General features: G+C 39.4%; 1 protein-coding gene across 1 annotated transcript; it reads right to left on the minus strand.

Annotated features, from left to right (window-relative positions):
- Positions 1-13,431: 13,431 nt before the first annotated feature.
- LOC133133209 (LRRN4 C-terminal-like protein) lies at positions 13,432-19,110 on the minus strand. The gene is made up of 2 exons (XM_061249296.1): positions 18,984-19,110; positions 13,432-17,197 (listed from the first exon to the last, which is right to left on the minus strand). Exon 2 carries the CDS (start codon positions 17,190-17,192, stop codon positions 16,461-16,463), a length of 732 nt encoding a protein of 243 aa, XP_061105280.1. The 5' UTR covers positions 17,193-17,197; positions 18,984-19,110; the 3' UTR covers positions 13,432-16,460.
- Between the last annotated feature and the right edge of the window lie 1,966 nt (positions 19,111-21,076).

The following is a 21,076-nucleotide window of genomic DNA, read 5'->3' on the forward strand; positions in this document are numbered from 1 at the left end:
GATGCTGAACTGTGTGGCAGGCTTTCCTTTGAAGACTTCATAATAAAGTAGATTACAAAAAAAAGTAAAGCAGATGGAGTCGATCTGCATTATATTACTGTAGTAAATTTTTTTAGTGATTGATGCCATTCACCTGAATATAAGCACAAGCATGTAAAATAATCTAAGCTGGTTTCTGCTGCGGGGACAACTGGTATATGTGTCCTCACAAATATAATGAGGTGTGAGCGGTGAACATGGAGTCCTAATAAATTATGCCGTTCTCATATACTATTGTGAAGTCATGAACATTCCTAACACTCATCAAAAGTCATGAAGTATGAATATGCAATGATACGACTGCCCTTAAGCCCAGGATATGGTGGGGTGGGGTCTTGATACAGTGGCTGAACTTTAATGCCAGAAATTGGCTAAACAAACCTTGCCTGGCTGCCTGGCAGCAATCATACCCAGTTAAAAGAGACATTCATTTTTTCAAGTGACATGCACGGAAATGCTGTTCACTTAATGCTCCACTTTAGCCCTCTGTGTTTGAGGTATTGGAATCAGAGGGGGAGGCTGTCTCCTTATCCTCAGATGTTTCCGTCTCTGAGAGCTCCTGCTTTCTTCCCTTTCTTTTCCTCTGCGGTGGTTGGCTCTGTGAAACAGACCTCAGGTGCGTTTTCATATGGGCAGTGCGATGCACTTTGATACTAAATTTGAAGGGACAATGCAGACTGGAGAATGGTCTTTCGCCTGTGTGAATCAGCATGTGGGCCTTCAGATGTGCTTCCACCTTGAATTTAGATTTGCATTCAGTATAGATGTGCTGCATGTCCCATCACTATGAGTGGCCCACAGAATCAGAATCTATAGTCCTACCCATCAATCAACAAGAGCAGTGGGGTTAGGGAGTTAATTTGCTTATGTCTATGCAGGTTTTCAACCCGTGCTCACGTCACAGATTGGGGCTTTGCTCAAAGAAAACTTTTGAGTTAGGGTTGCTCTTTTTTGCACAAAAAGGAGTGGCACAGTTTAATCCAAAAAAAAGGACATTCAGCTTTACAACTTTAAAAAAAATTGATTTAGGGTTTATTAATACTTTAAAATTCCATGAAAAACCTATGGTTTGAACAGGATAGGGGGGTCCATTAATGCAAACCTATGGGGTATCAATGACTCCTCTTCATTGTTGAGTGTCCTCTAACCATAACATATTATAGGAAAAGACCCATGACTGTCATCTTTGCCAGGGGTATTTGCACAAGTTATTAATCCAGGGTTGCCAATAATTGTGAAATCTTTTTTTTTGAAAAATGTAAGACATTACTTTACAAATGTTTTACAAAATAAAACTTTAATAAAGGTCAATCATTTGTTTTTATTCTTTGTGCAAATTTATCAAGGGTGCCAATTATTCTTGAGATCACTATATATCCTCAAAATAAGGCTTTTTCACAAAGCATTTATCTTGAGGTTACATTTGTTTGAAATTTGAGTCAGATCACTACCATCTGAAGATATACTAGCTTTTTGTACACTTTTAATTTTCTACATTTGCAGTCATAATTTAACCTACTGTGGACTCCTCAGTAAAACCAATTGTTCCTTGATCTTTCTTTGGCAAACAGGCCCAGAACCAAAACCATAATTTGACAGTAATATAGTACATGTAAGCCCCTTTAAAATTTCAATTTGAATTATGAAGAATACTAATTTTGTGTTGTTAAATCTCTCTAAGTTCAGGCTTATGTCCATGGCAGTTTTTATTCTAAGGTGATTCAATTTATCACTTTTGAACTATGGATGTATGGATGGGTGGTAAATAACCACCTGTTGGATAATTTGGAAATCGCCCAAAAACTTAACTGGGAGACCTTCCAAAGATTACATTTTTCAAACATTTCTGTGGCAAGTGCAGATTTTTAACATGGAATTTTTGTCATGGATTCTTTGGAGTAAACAAAACAGTGACACAACCTAAAGTGGAGAAACAACATAATAGATCTGCATTTTACTTGAAACTGCACATTTTGGCTCAAGCAGGGGTGCACAACTCCTGGAGGGCCGGACTGGTTTTTGTTCTATCCAATTACTACAATTTATTTTTCTGACCGCTCAATAAATTATGTTGGTTAACTCCTGTTCTTGAGCACAGTAAAATCTTTGGATACACTTGCAATCGGCAGCTGTAGCTGGTGCATATACAAATGTCTAATATATTATTTAGCAAATTAAATAATTAAGAGCAGAATTTGGCACAAAATCCTGAAGTGGATCGGCACTTGCTCTGCACCGCTGGTCTAATATTATATCTTGTCTTGAGATCTGATACCATTCAGTGTGACAAATATGCAATAGAGGAAATCAGGAAGGGGGAAATTGATATAATGGTTGATATTTGGATTATGTTTGCAGTCCACGATCAAGTGCATGTTGCTACTGTACAATACATTTTGATCAAATAATTATTCTGCAGTGTTACAATTTGAGGCATTATAACTCCTCCAGAGGCGAGCAGAGACTTGAAAAAATGGTTTAAAGGTACAATAGGTAAGATTTTTGTGTTGAAACATTGTTACAATACCATTGTAAATCCCTTCCTATCATTGAAATAGGCTCACTGACATGTCGACTCACCCTCTCCCTGTGTTTATAGTCCTTAAATTTGGGTTTCATAATATGCAGTTAACGGGCCGGCACTCTGTACCAAAACATCGTATAGCTGTACAATATTTCTGTCACATCCGTGCCCCTTTCTTCCCTCCCCGTTTTTGTGTCTCCCCCGCTCCTTATATGCATTTCCTTCCTGTCTTGTCCCAGCTGTTACTCGTTGTCTCATTATCTCTTCCAGGTCTAGCCTCTGTTATATGTCAGTTTATATTCTATTCTATTCTGTTCGGTGCTGTTTTGGTTTTTGGATTTTGGTTTTCTGTTTTGACTCTTGCCTGGCCTTTTGGACTCTGTCTTAGGATTGTGATTTCTGTACCTCTGCCCTGCTTACACTGCCTACCCGGTTTTTAACTTTGCCTGTTTTGATTACACTCTGCCTGCCCCATTTATCTGCCATCGCAATTAAACCTGCTATTCTTGTTATCCTTGAGTGTGCGCATGGTTCCTCTGGCCCTCCAATTTCTGACAAATTCACAGCCAATGGTGTTTCAACATGCGTTCACAGAGAAGCGGGTGGGATAAACAGTGTTGTGGTTTGAGTGTTGCTGCAATTCCTCTCTTGACCATTAGAAGTCCGAAATTAATTATTGTACCTTTAAATTAAGACACTTTTACAGTACTAACTTTATACCTGAGCATGATATGCAGAAGGACTAAAGATTGATGAACGTAAGTGTACTTAGTGTCCCTTTGTGTATCCAAATATAGTTTATCAAAATATGTTTTACTACAAATCAACCGTTTTGACACATGAATCTCAATCATTTCCAAGTGGGAATGCTTCTAACGTATCCTGACTACTAAACTGCTTTCCAGCATGGCCATATTTCACTGATTGATGTGCCACTGCCTTCTGAACAATCTCATTATGAGCACAGGACTTGACTTAGCAGCTGTCTTGACAGAGGGATCCCCTGCTGTCCTACCTTTGCGACTGAAACGGGATGGTAATATCTGCTGAACTGGACCTGGCCCCCCTTGCTTGGGGTCTGATCTAATCGTCTGGGATTGGCACTGAAGGCTGGTTTCTAATACAGCTAAACAAATTGGGCCATGTGAATTTGGAGGGGAAGGTGATTTGAACTGACTAGTTGCCTCTTTGCCTTTTTTGTTCTTGAGCGTTGAAATGCCCAAATGGGATCCTCATCTTTCAAATACAATTCAGTTTTAAAGTCTTTAGTTTTGCTGCACTGTGGCACATTTTCAGGGAAGCTTTAGCCATTATCAAATGCATGATCTGTGTTGCCCATCCGGGACTGGGTCCGCAAACTGAGAAGCCAAATGGGATCCAAAGAAACTATGCTGTCAGTCCAGCCATCAGTACAAATTTCTTGCTTTAAAGAATTTACAGTCAGAACAGGATCCTCATTTTTCACTCGAAGATATGCTGCATTCACTTCACTTTCATGTTTTACATGAGAAGTATTTTGTATATCTACATTCCTCCATCTTGGAGAGGTAAAACCTTGCTTCACATCATTTTCCTGACCAATGTCCATCTGACAAGCACTTTTCCCGATTTATGAATATTCTCCCCTTCAGCTTTTAATGTGAAGGTGTTCAGTCCCTGTTGTTCATTTTTGATATGTCCAAAAGTCTCAGATAGCATTGCCCCTTCCTCCTTCATAATATGAGCTTCACATTTTATGTTTCCCTTTTCAATCTTTATCTGGGGAATACACAAAATACTGTGATTTTCAAGAAGCATAGATTTCTGTAGACAATCCCTTTTGGCATCTTTGTCACATTTCAAACTTGCATCAAACTGGTCTTGTGATAAATCCACAGCCTTTGGCCAAATAACATCTTGCCCACATTTTCACATTTTATTTCTCCACTTTCTATCTTTACATATGGAATACTGCAATTTCTAAAAGGCAGGATTTCCGCTTTGAAGAGTTTAACACTCTTGTCGATATCTTAGGAAACGTCTTTTTTCAAAGTGTCTGTCCAAACATCAAACTGGTCTTATGATAAACCCACACCATCTGACCAAAATCCATCTTCTTCTTTGATATCCTGAGGTTCACATTTGAATTTTTGCCTTTCCAACTTTACCTGGAGAGTATGGTAGTTTTCAATGGGCATGGATATGAATAATTGTTTTGAATCCAAAGGTTTAACATGCTCATTATTTGCATGTTGGCAATCTCTTCTTTTCAAACTGTTCCTCCAAATATCAAACTGTGGTAAACCCACACCCTCTGACCAAAATGAATCTTTCCCTTTGATATCCTGAGGTTCACATTTAAATTTTATACTTTCCATGTCTATGTGGGGAGCACCTAAAACACTGCAGTTTTCAGCATGTGTGGAATGTGGCAAGCTTTCAAATCCAGACAGTCAGCTTTAACATATTTGTCATTTACATGCTGGGCAACATTTCCAATCAAACTCTCTTTCCTCTGAACAAATGGATCCTCTGATAAACCTGAGCCCTCCAACTTCACATTTTCTTGTTTGGTAAAACCACAATTCAGCTGATGATTCTTCTCACGGTATTCGGCTTGATTTGACAATCCAGTTTCAGAGGTACAAGTCAACATAGTTTTCTCCCGTTTGATTGAAGGTGTCTCCTGACTGACAAGATAATTTCGTACCTCATGATTCAACTCTTGGCCAACATCCGTTTTATCAATCTTACTGACTTGATCAAGACCTATCATCCAGTAATCAAGGATCTTCTCAACTTCTGTGTATCCATTGCAAGTATCATTTAATATGCCAGGTGACATAATGCCACCAACATGAAATCCAAAGCTTTTAGAATGGTCCTGTCTTGAGGTTGGTCTGGGGTGGTCATGTGCTGAGGCAATCCATTCTCTCCATTTCCTTTGGTGATGTTATTGTTTACTTGCATCTTCAGGTACATTCATAAGAGAACAGCTTCCTGAATGAAAAACAAGAGAAAAGTTCAGATATTTAAATATAATAGTAAATTAAGGACAACATCCCTGAAAGGGAAAGATTACCAAAAATTCAGAACCTTTCATAATTTTACTGCTATTTTCTCCCACTTTTAAGTAACCAATTTTCAGACTCATCTCTGCAACTCCTCTGTTAATTTCGGAAGGTTAGAACTTCACTCCATGTGCATTTTCTGGAAATATTCCATAATCTTAGTGTTGCAAATGGTACAAGTGTCTTGCTTCATTTAAGCCATTTTCTAAGTCACTGTGATGCTCACCTCAAAGTAGAACATTGCACGAATTGGCTTGGGTTGCCAAATTAAACGTGAGCGCGAAGGGGTTAAAACAATGAAGGTTACAAACACAGACACATAACAGTCTCAATAGAAATGGATGAATGAAAATACCAAACCCCAGCTTTTTCCTCCCAAAATGCTCAAAAACGTGAAGAGACCCAAACATTCCAAAAGACCAGTGAAAATTATTACGAAGGTGCAGGACTCAGATGTTACTTCCTGTTGTAAAGTTTGGGGTCTTAAAGCAGGATGTTAGCGTGAGGTCTACCAGGCCCCCCCATTGAAAGACGCAGAAACAGACACACACGCAGAAACACGCACAGACACACAAGGCCGACTCCCCCAGTTCTGTGTCTCTGTTTTCTATCTCTAGATCAGGCCTGGTCTTTTCAAGTTCCCTATGGCCCAATGGTGAATTAGGAATTAGTTCAGTGACATGTCATCATACAAGTATTCAAAATTATAATGGTTTGCAAGAAAGAAGCTAGAAGCATTATTATGATGATTATTATTATTTATTATTATCACTACCTTGCTAACACAAAACAGTCAGTAGGTGGAGCTCTTTAACACCAATAAAAAGTCTGCACACAATATAATATCATCAACACGGAAAAGGGACACAATAGCTATATGTTACATTGTTCGACAAATTCAGGCTATATTGCTGACAAATGCTGTTATTTGAAACTTTGCCTCGCTGTAACACAACCTCCAATTTTCAATAAATTAAGAGAAAAGGAGGACCATTTTTTATTAATTACAAAAATGTATATTTAATTGAGGCGACATATAGCTTAGTAATGTTAGAGGCAAAACCGATCTACTTAGCTAGCTGCATAAATCTATCATAACAAAATATTAGCCAGTATATTTGTAAAAGTAGACTACATAGTAAATGAGGAGTAGTGTTAATTATGTTTATTACGAATGCATTTCATTGTACATACAAAAACACTATTCATTTCAATATGATATCAGAGCCGATCTGTAGGGTGGAATCATGTTGAGTTTGCACGCTTTCATGACAACAGCTTGACAACTCCCTGAAAAAAATGTACATTCCTACGACAAAAAGCAGTTAAAAGCTGAACAAGACTGCGTTGTCACTGTATGCAATTGTATGAACAAACGAGCATGAAAATAATTTAAATGCAGTATTAAACTCTTGTACCCACTATCATACCATACAGGCACATTTTCATACTGAGCACATTGAGCTATGGAGTAGTCAATAAATGCATGGATAAAATGCTACATATTAATAATGTATTTGTCTTCTTCCCTGGTTATGGATATGCACTTTGTTGTACGTCACTCTGGATAAGAGTGTCTGCCAAATGCCAATAATGTAATGTAATGTAATGTTTATCATCTTCATCATTACTACCACCTTAATCAGCACCATAGTAATCGTCTCAAAAATAAAGAGCACATTAAATATGTGAAGCTAATCTCATTATTAATTTATGTTGTTATGTATGTTGTCTGATTGACACGTAATTTGATGTCAGATTGTTCAAAAGACTCTCTGCTAGAGAGAACAGCAGCCTCTTATTTGCAATACAGGGCAATAAAAAAACAGGCTCCCCCATGCCATGCTTACAGTTTACAACCATGACCATGTCACAGACTCAGACAATAAAAGGCATATTCTAACAGTCCTCGATACAATTTTTCTGATACCAAAAAAAAATCATGTTGCAATATAAGAACAAAAATAAACCATTCAGATGTCGCATGAATAAACACATTGAGCTAAGAAAAAATATATATATATATTTCACGTCACGGGACATTTCCGGTTTGGTAGAAATACAAGTTTGTTCTGTAAATTATTCGCCCAGGTTACCATTTATCTTTCAAATTTACAAAAAGGAAAACAAGACAAACTTTAAATGAATGTATTTTTAATAGAACTATGTTTTATGGTAAATGTATTCTTCCACTGAACAGTAGTTTATTGGTTTGCAAGCAACGGTATTGCTAAGGTTAGTATCCCAACTGCACCAGTGAAGCAACGATACAAACGTTAGCTACTTGCAATCCCCACTGCACTAATGTTAGATAGGTAGCTTGCTTATGTTACACCTGACAACACTGACACACAAGTAATTTGTCTTTGTTGTAATTTGTCTTGCAGTGTGTTGGACACTGCCAGATAACGTGCAGTTATTTAAATAACTCATAGCGTCTTTATGACGAGTCATCATTTGCTTCACCGGGGTTTGGCCGTCTTGCAGGTATTTCGATCCGAGGATGTTGCCTTAGGTGTTAGTTATTTTCTTAATTCCTACTCCTTTCCAAATGCCTGAGAAGGTCAAAGAACACTTTAAAATCGCTCATTGTGTTTTACTTTGGTAAAGTTAGGGTACTTGCGGCAAAATAATTATAACATTAATTTTGGTTACAAAGTAGGTAAGAGTCATCTACAAACACGGATTAATATTAAAAGACACCCAGTAGTGGTGTGGGTTGTAACAGTGGAACTCCTTGGAATTAAGCGTTATGGAACCAGAACCCCTGGTATATTGTGGATATTGGCACAGCTAGCGACACAAAGTGGAGTGCCGTTACACCCCCTCGCTGTGCCAAAATCCACGATATACCACAGGTTTGAGTTCCATAACGATTTTATACAACGGTTACCGCATTTATCTTTCAAAATATCACTAAAGAAGACAAGACAAACTTTAAATTAATGTAATTTATTTTTTGGAACTATGTTTTATGGTAAATGTATTCTTTTTATTTTATTTATGCTCATCTTTTCCCATTTGCTATTTAATAGCTTCAAATTAGATCAGTGAAATAACCGAAATTTCATATTTTATCAATGTAATGTGTGCTTTCATAAATATAGATGCCGTGCCGTTTACTTTTATCCAGCGAACTCACGCATCCTGCTGAATGCAACAGTGCCCTGGGCGCGTGATCAAAGTTTCTTATTTTCAATGTTTACAATAAAAAACGGGTTTGCCATCAGTTAACATCTGATCTAAAAATGTTTAAGGTAGGCTATATTTACAGTGTTGCTTAATAAAGACACAAATATAACGCAAAACTAAAGCTCATATTGGAAAAGGGATACCCTCTGACGAGCCCTACTAGCCTATGTGTAATTGGAATCAACAAGGTGGAAATTAAGACTACACAACTGTCAATCATCCTGGGCACTTCATTCATTCATTCATTATCCTAACCCGCTTATCCTGAACAGGGTCGCAGGGCGGCTGGAGCCTATCCCAACATATATTGGGTGAAAGGCAGGAATACTCCCTGGACAGGTCGCCAGTCCATCGCAGGGCACACACACCATTCACTCACACACTCTTAAGGGCAATTTAGACTCTCCAATCAGCCTAACCTGCATGTCTTTGGACTGTAGGAGGAAACCGGAGTACCTGGAGGAAACCCACGCAGACAAGGGGAGAACATGCAAACTCCGCACAGAGAGGCCCTGGCCAACGGGGATTCGAACCTAGGACCTCCTTGCTGTGAGGCGGCAGTGCTACCCACTGCACCATCTGTGCCACCATCCTGGGCACTTGAAACGTGAAATTCTAATAAAAACCTAAGCAGCATGTAAACTAGTTACAGCGTACGTTTAAATTAACTTCTACAGTAGCTGCCTTTTATTTAACTGATACGACTTGCATTCCTATTGTGTAGGCTGCGCTATGGCACGATGTGATTTCTTACAAGCAACTATAGTACTTTCACGACTATGCAAACTAGTAAAACTGGAATAACATGATAATCATGTAAAATCAAAGAAAGCAAAACGTTAAGCAACTTTATTCAACTGAGTGTAGCATTTCTGTCACTTGCAGCAGTCTTGTAATTTACCTTAGCTCATTTATCTTACTAGCAAGCTGTTGAGTAGCCCATTTGAGAAAATAATACAGATTAAGCAGAGGGCAAAAAAGTTTATTTCTAAATAAATTAATTTACCAACCTTTCAAATAGCAATTTAAGAAATCAGTCCTTTCTGCCTCACCAGAAATCGTGTTTCATCAGACCAGACTACATTTTTTGAGTCTTCAACTGTCCAGTTTTGGTGAGCCTGTGGCCACTGCAGCCTCAGCTTTCTGTCTTTGGCTGACAGAAGTGGAACCCAACGTGGTCTTCTGCTGTTGTAGCCCATCCACCTCAAGGTTCAACGTGTTTTGCATTCTGAGATGCTTTTCTGCTCACCACAATTGTACAGAGTGCTTATCTGAGTTACCATAGCCTTTCTGTCAGCTCGAACCAGTCTAGGCATTCTCCATTGACCTCTCTCATCAACAAGGCTGGATGTTTCTGGTTTTTTGCACCATTCTGAGCAAACTTTAGAGACCCAGGAGATCAGCAATACTCAAACCAGAGTTTGGCACCCACAATCATGTAACAGTCAACATCACTGAGATCACTTTTTTTTCCCCATTCTGACAGTTGATGTGATCCGTATCTGCATGATTTTATGAAATGCACTACCGCCACACGATTGGCTGATTAGATAATCACATTTATTAATAGGTATACAGGTATTCCAATTGACTACTTTTTACATAAAAACTTGATCAAGGCTGTCTGAGATCAGAAGCAAGGAGCCAACCAAAGTCTGCAGAAGAACTGTGGCAAATTCTCCAACAGGCTTGGAACAACCATGTAATGTAAAATGTATAGTAAGTTTCATTTAATTATTTTTGAAAGAATCTTATCTGTACAGAATGTTATACAGGTGCCTAAGACTTTTGCACAGCACTATATGTGATTTGATTAAAGCGGTGTTAATTTGATTTAAAAACAGAGCCAGCTTTTATCATTCATCACCATCACGTTTGGCATCTATTATTCCATTTATCATTCATCCATGTCCATGGATACAGTTCCATGTTTTGGCTATCAATCTGCACAGTTCTGCACAGTTCTCCAATTTCACACTGAGCGATATTGAGATTTGCGATAGGCCTACATAAAAGGTAAACCTTTATCCAAAATGCTGTACGATTGATGCTTCTAATTCAACCATTCACACACACGGTGATTGCCTGCCATGCAAGGCACCAACCAGCTTGTCAGGACCAATAGGGGGTTAGCTGTCTTGCTCAGGAACACTTCGACACACCCAGGGCGAGATTGAACTGGCAATCCTCTGACTGCCAGACGACTGCTCTTACCTCTTGAGCTAATGTCACCCTACATTTGTTCAAGTCAGAGGTTGAGCTACTCTGGTTTTTCCTGACCTATCTTACTAACACTAATTCAAAATCATAGATGTGGTGTCCGCATGTGGTCTTATCACTAACTAGCTAACTTGATGGGAGGATCTGGAACTGGAAAATGTTAGTGTATCCTATATTTAAATTCACAGATTGTTCTTCAGAACATTTCCTGTAATCAGAAAACATGTCTTATAGCATAAGGAATCATAGTTTTCCGGAATGAATGTAATGTCCAAAACTCAAATTTGCATGTCCAAATCGTTTGACAAAGGTTTAGAGAGCTTGCCTAAAACTCGGGATTTTATCGATTGCCCAGGAGAAAGGGGAAGGCAGCCATGGCGACTTTTCCATGGATCTGTAATCCGAGAGAATCATTCTGGGTCGTAAGCCAGGGTCGGTACATGGAAGCGGAGTAGTGTGGTCCAGGTTTAGTCATCCAGGGGGTTAGTCACCCAGTCGAGGGTTGGTACACAATACGGGTTCTCCTACACAAACTATGATCAAACAGAATTAGCACACAGCACAGTTGTCTCTCTCCTACACACTACTCCTACCCATGCTGTGGTCTCCTTTGGCTCTATTCTGCAGCACTTTCGTACGCTGTCCTCTCAGGCTCTGGATTTCGTTCAGGTGTGCTCTGATTCTCCCCGGGAGAGGCTTGCTGAGCAGGAAGTCGTAATATGGGCACAGGGTGAAGCCAGCCGGTTGCCACGTATTGGTCCTCAATTCACTTGAGCAAGCTGCAGATCTAGTCTGCTCGTTCAATAGCCTACGTGCTTTCTTCCTGCTACAGCTAAATAGTTTTTATGAAAAGTCAACTTAAAATCTGTGTGGCTCAACCTCTGACTTTAGCCAATGTATTATTTTAGCAAATTTCAATACTGCACTGCGGAACTAAACTAAACTGCCTGTATTTTCTTCCGACTACAAAGAAAACATTGAGAGCCAAAACATGGATCTGTATCCACTATTGCTGACTGACATTTGTATGCCATTGTGATATATAGAACAATAAATAACAAACGTGATGGTGATTAATGATACAAGGTGGATCTTTTGTAAAATCAAATAAACACTGCTTGAATCAAATCGCATGTGGTCTTTTGTTAATTCATGTGTTGAGTTTGCATGTGATGGTTTGTGAAAAGTGTTGATCCCGCCCCCAGTCCAGTGTTGTGACTTGCCTCCATTGTGTTTCTAAGTTTACATTTACATTTACATTCTTGTCATTTGGCAGACGCTTTTAATCCAAAGCGACTTACAAGTGCATAGGTTCTACCATAAGTCAAAGCATCACATCCAGAACTAGGAAAAAACACATGGAATGCTGTTCTAAACATAGTCGTCATCATAAGTGCAATTTTTTTTTTTTTTTTTTGGGGGGGGGTTAGACAAGGATAGGGATAACAGAAAGGAGGGGCGGGGGAAATCAGGAGGGAGGACTAAGGTAGAGTTTGAAAAGGTGGGATTTGAGTCTGCGTCGAAATAGGGGGAGGGATTCTGCTGTCCTGACAGTGGTAGGCAAGTCATTCCACCACTGAGGAACCAGAAAGGAAAACAGGCGTGAACGTGCAGCTCGACCGCCAGGTGCATGTAGAGAGGGAACCATAAGGCGACCAGAGCTGGCAGACCGGAGTGGTCTCGCTGGGGAGTAGGGAGTGATCAAGGATTGTATGTAAGGTGGGGCAGTCCCCTTAGCAGCCTGAAATGCCTTGAAACGGATGCGTGCGGCAATAGGAAGCCAGTGGAGGCCAATGAGAAGCGGGGTGACATGAGCCGACCTGGACTGACTGGTGATCAGGCGGGCTGCAGCATTCTGGACCAGCTGGAGGGGCTTGCTCATGCTGGGAGACCGGCGAGGAGGGAGAAAGTGCACCAGTTAATCAATAATCCAATAATCTGAGTCAAAAACAAAATATTTTCAGAGAGAAAAAAAAAGCTTCCACTTTCACTGTATTTGAGCTTCTGTAACTTTGTTTTAGTAATATTTGGAATAATTCTGACCCCAAAGGGTTACCTTAAGAAGAGACCAGGATTATGCCTGTAGTCAAAGAGATTGAAGAATAGTAACCATTTTATTTAGGGAAAAGGGGTAATACTTAAGGGGTTAATGCACGTAGTTTGCATTTACTGGTAGAAATTATAGAAATGTTGTGCTTTAAGAAGTTTAGTTCTCGTAAACCTTTTATCTGCACCCTTCCTATGATGTTGTTCCTTGGAGCCATTTTCATCTGTAACAACAAGTGACAACAAGTGGTAATGGCATTGTGACCATCAGTAATATAAAATAAATGATACAAGCCAAAAATGATTTTCGTTCTTTTTTATCGTCATTTTATGTAGAAAAATAGACATACTATAGGACAAAGAATATGATTATAAAAATTTCAACAATACATACAGTATGATGCATTAGACCACTTAATTATGTTGGTATGGACTAATACATTTAGGAAGGTGTAATGATTATTACTTGTTGAACAGAAATGCAAATTATTTCTTAATTTTTGTTTTATGATATAACATTTATTACATATTACATTTATTATGCCAAAAAGAGAAATTGTTGCAAAAAGGAATACAGTCTATCCAGTACTGTAGCTGTCATTTTACATTTTGACAACAGTCACTTAATTAAAATGAAAAGATTGCATTCTTCTCATTATAGAGCAAAATAAAATAAAAATACAGTTCCACAGGGACCACAGTGTAGAAAAAGAACAGCCATAAACAATAAAAAAAAGCAAATACAGGAATTCAAATTATATAAAAGAAATAACAAAATGAACAATACATTCAAAGTAGTCCTGCTTGTGGGATTTACTATATCAAGGTCAAATTGGACAGCATGGTCCATGAAAACCATTGATTGGCTTTTGAATAGGCTATGATCATGCTCCCATTGCATGGGGATTTGTGGTTGAATCCATTCTTCTTTCCACCTGCACAATATTTCCTGTGCTTTTGGCTAAATAAATAGTGCATTAAAATTTGTAGAAATATCTTGTTTAAGTTTGTAAATTGCAGAGGTTGTATTACCTTTTCACATTGAATTATCTGCATCTGTTACCGCTGAGTCAGTTAATTCTCAATACAAATGAAACGTAAAGTGTAATCTACAGCCCCAGAAAAAAATAGATGATTTTATAGTTCATAGCCACTAGGAGGCTGATGAGATGCTTATTTTTCCACAGTAGAATTTCAGCGATCCTTTTATGAACAACATATGTCCAAGAAAACAGCAACAACAACAACTGTAAAACCAATGTAAAAACAATGTAAACAAATACATTTTATTTTTATGATATATAATTTAGAAAAACAAATTCAGTTTTAGCTTTTATCAAAAGCCCACAGCCATTACAAAAATATTTTTGTACAGTTACATTAATATATAATTTAAAAATACCTTTCCAGATGTATCCTTTAAGTTCCTGTTATGTTTATTGCCACATAAACCTTTAATGAATGTCAGAATGTATGTGAGAATGAAGCTTGATTAGTCAATCGGTCAATTTGCTAATCTGTCCACATACTGTATTTGGTATCAGTTTATGTGGTGATCTATGAGTTCAAATTCAAGTCATAGATCTGTATTTAAATATTTGCTGAAGGATGTTTACATGATATGATGAACAGAGATTTATGTATTAAAAGGTTACTCATCCAAGACCACTGCAACTACATATATACACAGTGAGCACTTTATTTGGTAAACTTGTACACCAGCTTGGGGAAGAAATGTGATCTTTGACTGTGGAATGATTGTTGATGCCAAAATCAACTGATATAATGTTTGAAATTTATAAATTATATTTGAGCTATAATAGTGTAGCTATTAAGCCAAATAATGAATTTCAGTCTTGTATCGCAAAATATTGTATTGGTTGCACTACATTGCAATGTTTTTGTTTTGCAGTTAATTTTTGTGGATTTCGAATCTATAGCATTTATTGAATCACTACAAACATGCAATTATGTCTAATAGCACATGTGCTGAAAGTACGTAAAGAGAATTATAAACCCTAAAAACAGATATGACACACATTGCACACCCCTAGTTTACTGTTGCTTTTGACCCACTCCTGTAAATAAGTCCATTAAATACCTAATAAAGTGCTCACTGAGCGTAGTTTTTATTTGGAGGAATGACATTATAAATCTTTTTTTCTTATAAGTCATTTTGTTCATGAAGCAAAGTTCCTGTTAAAAATATAATCACAAAAAAATGTAATCATGTGCTCCCTTTACAAATGACATTCACTATTCTCTTTCAGCTAAATGATACAATTAGGATCCCAGGTTTCTTCTGGTTCAGGAACTTGTGCCTGCCTTCCCTCGCCCTCCCATACCCACTTCCTTCTCTCTCAGCACACCCAACACAATACCAGCTTTTTTTTGCAAAAGGCTTCGTAACACGGCAGTAGGCCGTGTCTCTGGCAGATATTCAGCAAATATTTTCACAGCTAAATAGTTTTGGGCTTCTCTCACATACGAAAGTCTGAGGCACAAATGCCAGCTGTATGTGTCCATCTAACATGGGCCTCATCTATGACATCTTTTAACTGTCTCTAAGCCAGAGTTTATCATCCACATTAGTATGCACAGGCCTTAAACCAGTCCCGGCACACCATGCTCTTTTTCTGGGGTCTGGCCGTGTAATGTTATGGTTGGCATTTATATAGCGCCTTTATCCAAAGCGCTGTACAATTGATGCTTCTCATTCACCCATTCATACACACACTCACACACTGACGGCGATTGGCTGCCATGCAAGGCGCCGACCAGCTCGTCAGGAGCATTCGGGGGGTTAGGTGTCTCAGGGACACTTCGATACAGCCCGGACGGGGGCCATCTCACCCCTCCCTTCCCTGTTAATAATGGTAATTTCATTATACAGTGATAGTTTGCTCACAGTGACACACAAACACACACCTCATGATCTCTCACCCCTAAACCTATGTCCTGTAACAGAATCCTGTGCACAGAAACAAGTTTTTTTCAGGGGACTCTGTGGGCCTGTGACTTTCAGGGTAGGGCCAGATAGCAGGGCAGATTCTTAAGAGTGCTCCTTCAACAGCATTATACATATGTTTGTGTATAATGCTGTTGAACAAGCACTCCAAGCATTTACATGTCAAAGCAAACACAGTCCCTCCCCCACACACTCTTTCTCTCTCTCTCGCTCTTTCCCTCTCTCTTTCTCTCTCTCACACACACACACACACACACACAGCAAATACTCCAAGACATGCTTTTCCCATGCTTTTGAGGTTGTTTCCATGAAATGGTCCCCAGCGACAGTAGCCTGTGAGTCCTTTGAGGGCATCATGTCTATGTCTCTCTGTCCCTGCCGCTCCACTCACAGCCTCACAACGAATTCACTTCCTGACCTTTCAGAGCGCCGATCCGTCAGTGGTGTGAGAGACGCTCCTGCCTCCAGATTTCCCACAAGCCTTTCTTCTCCAGAGCAGGAAGACGGCTAGGGAGCAGAGGAGCAGGAACCCCAGCGCTCCTCCTATGAGTCCGGCCTTCAGGGACAGGCTGCCACCGCTCTCCGGCTGGTACGTCATGCAAGAGTGTGGACCTGGGCCGCTGACCCCAGCAGCATTCACCGCCTCCACACATACCTCTGCCCCTGCCTCCAGGCCCTCCAAAACCGCCTTTCTTGACAGTCCCGTAAAAACCACGGGCTCTTGACCCTTCACCACAACCTGGTAAGTTGACACGGTGGAGGATGGAGCGCACCATTGAACCTCAACCTTTGAGCCTTGCTGGATCATGTCCTTCAGATAAGGGGCCTCGGGGATCACCCCGGGCCCGGTCAGCCCAGGGCACTGGCACCCCGTGGCAGCTGAGAGCTCCACACAAGGTTGCTGCTGGTCACGGCATCTGTCGTAGGCACAATGCTGAGATTTGCGCACCTTGCTTTGGTTGGTTGGTTGCGGGGTAGGATCCTCAAGTCTGTCGTAATCTTCATCAGGATTTACACCCAGCTCTCCAAAGGTTTGAGGGATGATCAGGGTTTTCGTAGCATTTCCCTCAGGGAGATGTTTTTCTGCATAACTGCTGGACAGGGCCAGTATGAAGGGTACCATTACGTAGGGTGGAGCCCTTCTGGAAGCCATTGTGCCTGTTGAAAGTTTAGGAAGAGTCAGGGAAATGTCTTTAAAACATTTTTGATATGAAATCAAGTCATCGAGTTGATTTCTGATCAATAAACTTCACACATTGAGATACATTGAACCATAACAGCACTTCTACCACATTGCTTGATCTGAATAGCAGGATGACATCAAAACACATCATATAGTTACATAGACACTATTGATTGATTTCCTGTGTGAAATATCCATTGCTCAAATTCAAAACATGTTACTTCCCTTTCGTAGACCACTGCAATGTTTTCAGCTTGATGTAAGGGTTATTCAAGTTAATCTGTTTTTCTGGAAAATACCGTATGTCATTGTGTAGTTCTCAGTGTGCACTCGTTAAGGATATACTCCCCTGACTATGTGCCTATTTGTAATGTTTAGCTCTTTCTCTTCTGTACACATTCTTACTTGTCAGTGTTCATAAGAATACGCTTATATGCAAAAACAATACATAAGACTTTGTATAGACTATATTATTTGCAGTATGCAATTCTACACACATTGTTATCAAGTCATAATTATCAAATTTTGCTGTTACAGATCAGTTGCAGGCAGTCTTGTGACAAATCATAATTATTTGTAGGTTGACTCTGAATTTAATTACTGTTAATTCCCTCCAATTTAGGCTATTTTTATGAAACAGTTTCAAAAATATAAAAGCATTTTAAGGAATGACCAAAATGGAGAAAAGCTGCAGCAGACTGTTGTTTGCTGAGCACAGTTAGAGCCATTCCATGCCCATCTGCTTTTTGACTTTTCCCATGTGGTAAATGCTCTCAGCCCAACAGTGGTCAGGTATCCTGCGTAGTGGTAAATTCCTTTCTGGTTAAAGGGAAACCCTGAAGGGTGTAGTAAATGGCTGAATGTTACACTGCGTTTGTTCAAACATAAAACTTTGTTTTCCTTTTGTTCTCCTAACTAAACTCTGCTCTCATCACAATGATGTTGCAAGTGTTATATTATCAGTATCATCTCCACTCAACTCAAAATGTTTGGACAAACCTAATTGTAGTTTTCTCTGAAAATAAAGCTGAAAGTGTTTTAGTACAGATCTTGCCTGATCACATCTGAACTTGAGATGGATACAAGACATATGAATGATTACTAACATTGCAAATGTGAATACTTATCCAGATGTTGATTTGTTCTAAGGTCAGATTAATTTTATGAGCTTCAAAGTATAGACAGTGAATAGTGCCAAAGAGTTTTCATAAGAACTAAGCATGTGAAAACATTCTGCTGGTGAGTTTGGTGCCCAATAAAGTTTTTGAATAACTGTAAAGAATGGTAAAAAAGAATTTCCAGCATGCAGTGCTAAAAATGTGAAGCATAACTCCCTGGCTACAATGCACAAACATCCAGAGTTTACACACCCTTGTGTTTGTTACAAGACGCCATCTGCCCTTAACTGTGCTCCGATAAAGCAGTCTTTTACAGTAGGCATACACAGGACTACAATCGATACATATGTGGTAACAATGCCTTTGCTGAACAAAATTGGATAAAGATAAAAATGAAATGATTGTTAACAGCAATACGGAAGGAAGGATGAAGAGTTGAATTGACTTGCGAGGTGCTGAAAACAGAGGGTCGGGCAGAGGAAGCATTGAGATAGCAATAATACTGATCTGGCTTCTAGATTAGCAGTAACAGACTGTATTAGAAGTCTATACAGGCACTTTTGCTCAGTCATGGCAAATAAAAGTGAATGATACATAATAAAATCGGACATTAAAATAATATATATGACAAAAACAGAAATACCTGGATAAAGGATTATATGCTCTATCTTTTTGAATCCTTGTTTTCTTCACAGCTTTTCCCTTTTCTTCCGCTTTCCGGATCTCTGTTCTCCCTCTCCTTGGCCCTCCCTGTATAATAAACTCTCTCCAAATCCTCTCAAACAATCAACTCCTTCTTTCCACCCTCCCCCCTCTTCTTTCTCCCCTTTCTTTCCCAATCCCTCTCTGTACCCTGATCTGCCTGCCCCCCCCCTCCCTTCCCTCTCCAATTGCAGATTTCTGGAGTTTTGCGCAATTCTCTGGAATTGTGTGTGTACAGTGTCTGCCGGTGCGGCTCACGGCAAGCCTTATAATCATAACCACACTCCATTGACATTTACAGGTATTTGAACTTTGCTCTGTTACTGGCAATGAGTCCGGAAGCAGAATCACTCCTGTCCTTGCATGTCTGGAGCGGCTGAATGCTAACGAGGAGGCAGCGGAGAAACGGTTCTGCTTCAGACAGGCGTTAACCGCAGACATGTGCCAGCACTCCCCAAAACTTCCTCTCGGATGCCTCACTAAATGAATGTGCATCTTGGAGTGTTGAGAATGCCTGACCTGTGAGATGATGACGCTGTTATGGTGCGAGTCACATAATACTGATTAGACACGCCCACCTGCTGAACAGTGAACAGGTCAGCCTCATGTGGGTGGGGGGGGGGGGGGGGGTGTCCCTGAATTTCTGTTATGGAAAAATGAGCATCGCATCAGCTTATGTTTACAATTAATGTTGTACAATTGAAAACCGTTAGCCTGGGTCAAACATGGCCTGGACATTACTGGGATTTCAAAGCAATTTAGAAAATCAAATGATGCAAAAGTACTCAGTGGTTCATGGTTGTTATTTACCTCTGCTAGATCAGAGGGTTATTTACCTCTGCTAGATAATTAATTTGTGATAAAGATAATGATACAGTGGGCTCCCAAAATGTCAATGCATGAAAATACTTAAACAATATCATTACTGAGATGCTGAACATGTGAAAAATATTGTACTTTATTAATGTTTCAACTGGCCAAAATCAAACATTAATTTAATAAAAAATAGATTTAACTCAGTAAACACGGTTTCCAAGCAGGAGCTTATTGATATAAATTCTTGAACGGACATTCTCAATTATATTTCATTTTTATCTACTATTCAAAAAACCATATGGACAAAAAGCCATAAGGCAAACAAAGATGATGAAAAGCACACGGAAACACAAAACAAGAGCCAAATTCACACTGGTTTAGTTGAGAAATACATATCTGAAAGTATCATTCCTCTTTTAATTAAAGTTTAAAATGGGTCAGTTTGATCCAATCTTACCATGGTTTACATGGTGGTCATGATTTCAATAACTGCTTGTCACGTGTAGAGTAGAATTATACATGCACCAGAATCTCTTTCTCTCAAATTTCCTTCCTTCTTTCTTTATTTCCTTCGCCCCTCTCTCAGCTCCTCACCCTCTTTCATGGCATCTGTTAGCGGTTAGTCCATGTGGGAGTAGGGTTGGGACACGGAACCAGCTGTTTGGAATAACAAGACCACGTGTGCACTTCCTGCATTTTTGAGGGGTTTCTGGAAGTAATGACTCTTGCAGTAAGTCCTTCTTTTACTTTGCCATTGGCACAATCTGTTCCTGTTTTCAACAGTAAGCTCACTTTGTGAGGTCAGCCCATAAGCTTGTGTTTGTGTGTGTGTGTGTGTGTGTGTGTGTGTATGTGCATGTAGACATGTTGTAGCATGTAAAAATGCTAAAATTGCATTATCGTCAACAACACAACTGTACCACCTGTGTGGTGACTGGCAGTCTTGTCATTTGGTACATCTTGCTCATATCAACTGAAGTGTTGAGGGAGAGAAGTAAAGCAATACAAATTACCAGATCATTTGGAATTGTATTATTTCTATAAAATTCAGCCAGAACACCAGGGACTATTTACAGTCATGTCATTTTACCCAAATCTTTCAACAATATTTTGTCGTATTGTAAGACACAATGAGGCGCAGTTCCAATGCTATTTCAATGGAAAGATGACTCATGTATCTGGAGAGTTGCAAAGACAAAGTGATGCTCTTAACTCCAA

The sequence above is a fragment of the Conger conger genome, chromosome 7, assembly GCF_963514075.1.
Source record: "Conger conger chromosome 7, fConCon1.1, whole genome shotgun sequence".
NCBI classification, from domain to species: domain Eukaryota; kingdom Metazoa; phylum Chordata; class Actinopteri; order Anguilliformes; family Congridae; genus Conger; species Conger conger.

Excerpts from the sequence above, each read along its gene's own strand:
- LOC133133209 (XM_061249296.1), bottom strand. The coding sequence starts at position 17,192 with ATGGCTTCCAGAAGGGCTCCACCCTACGTAATGGTACCCTTCATACTG.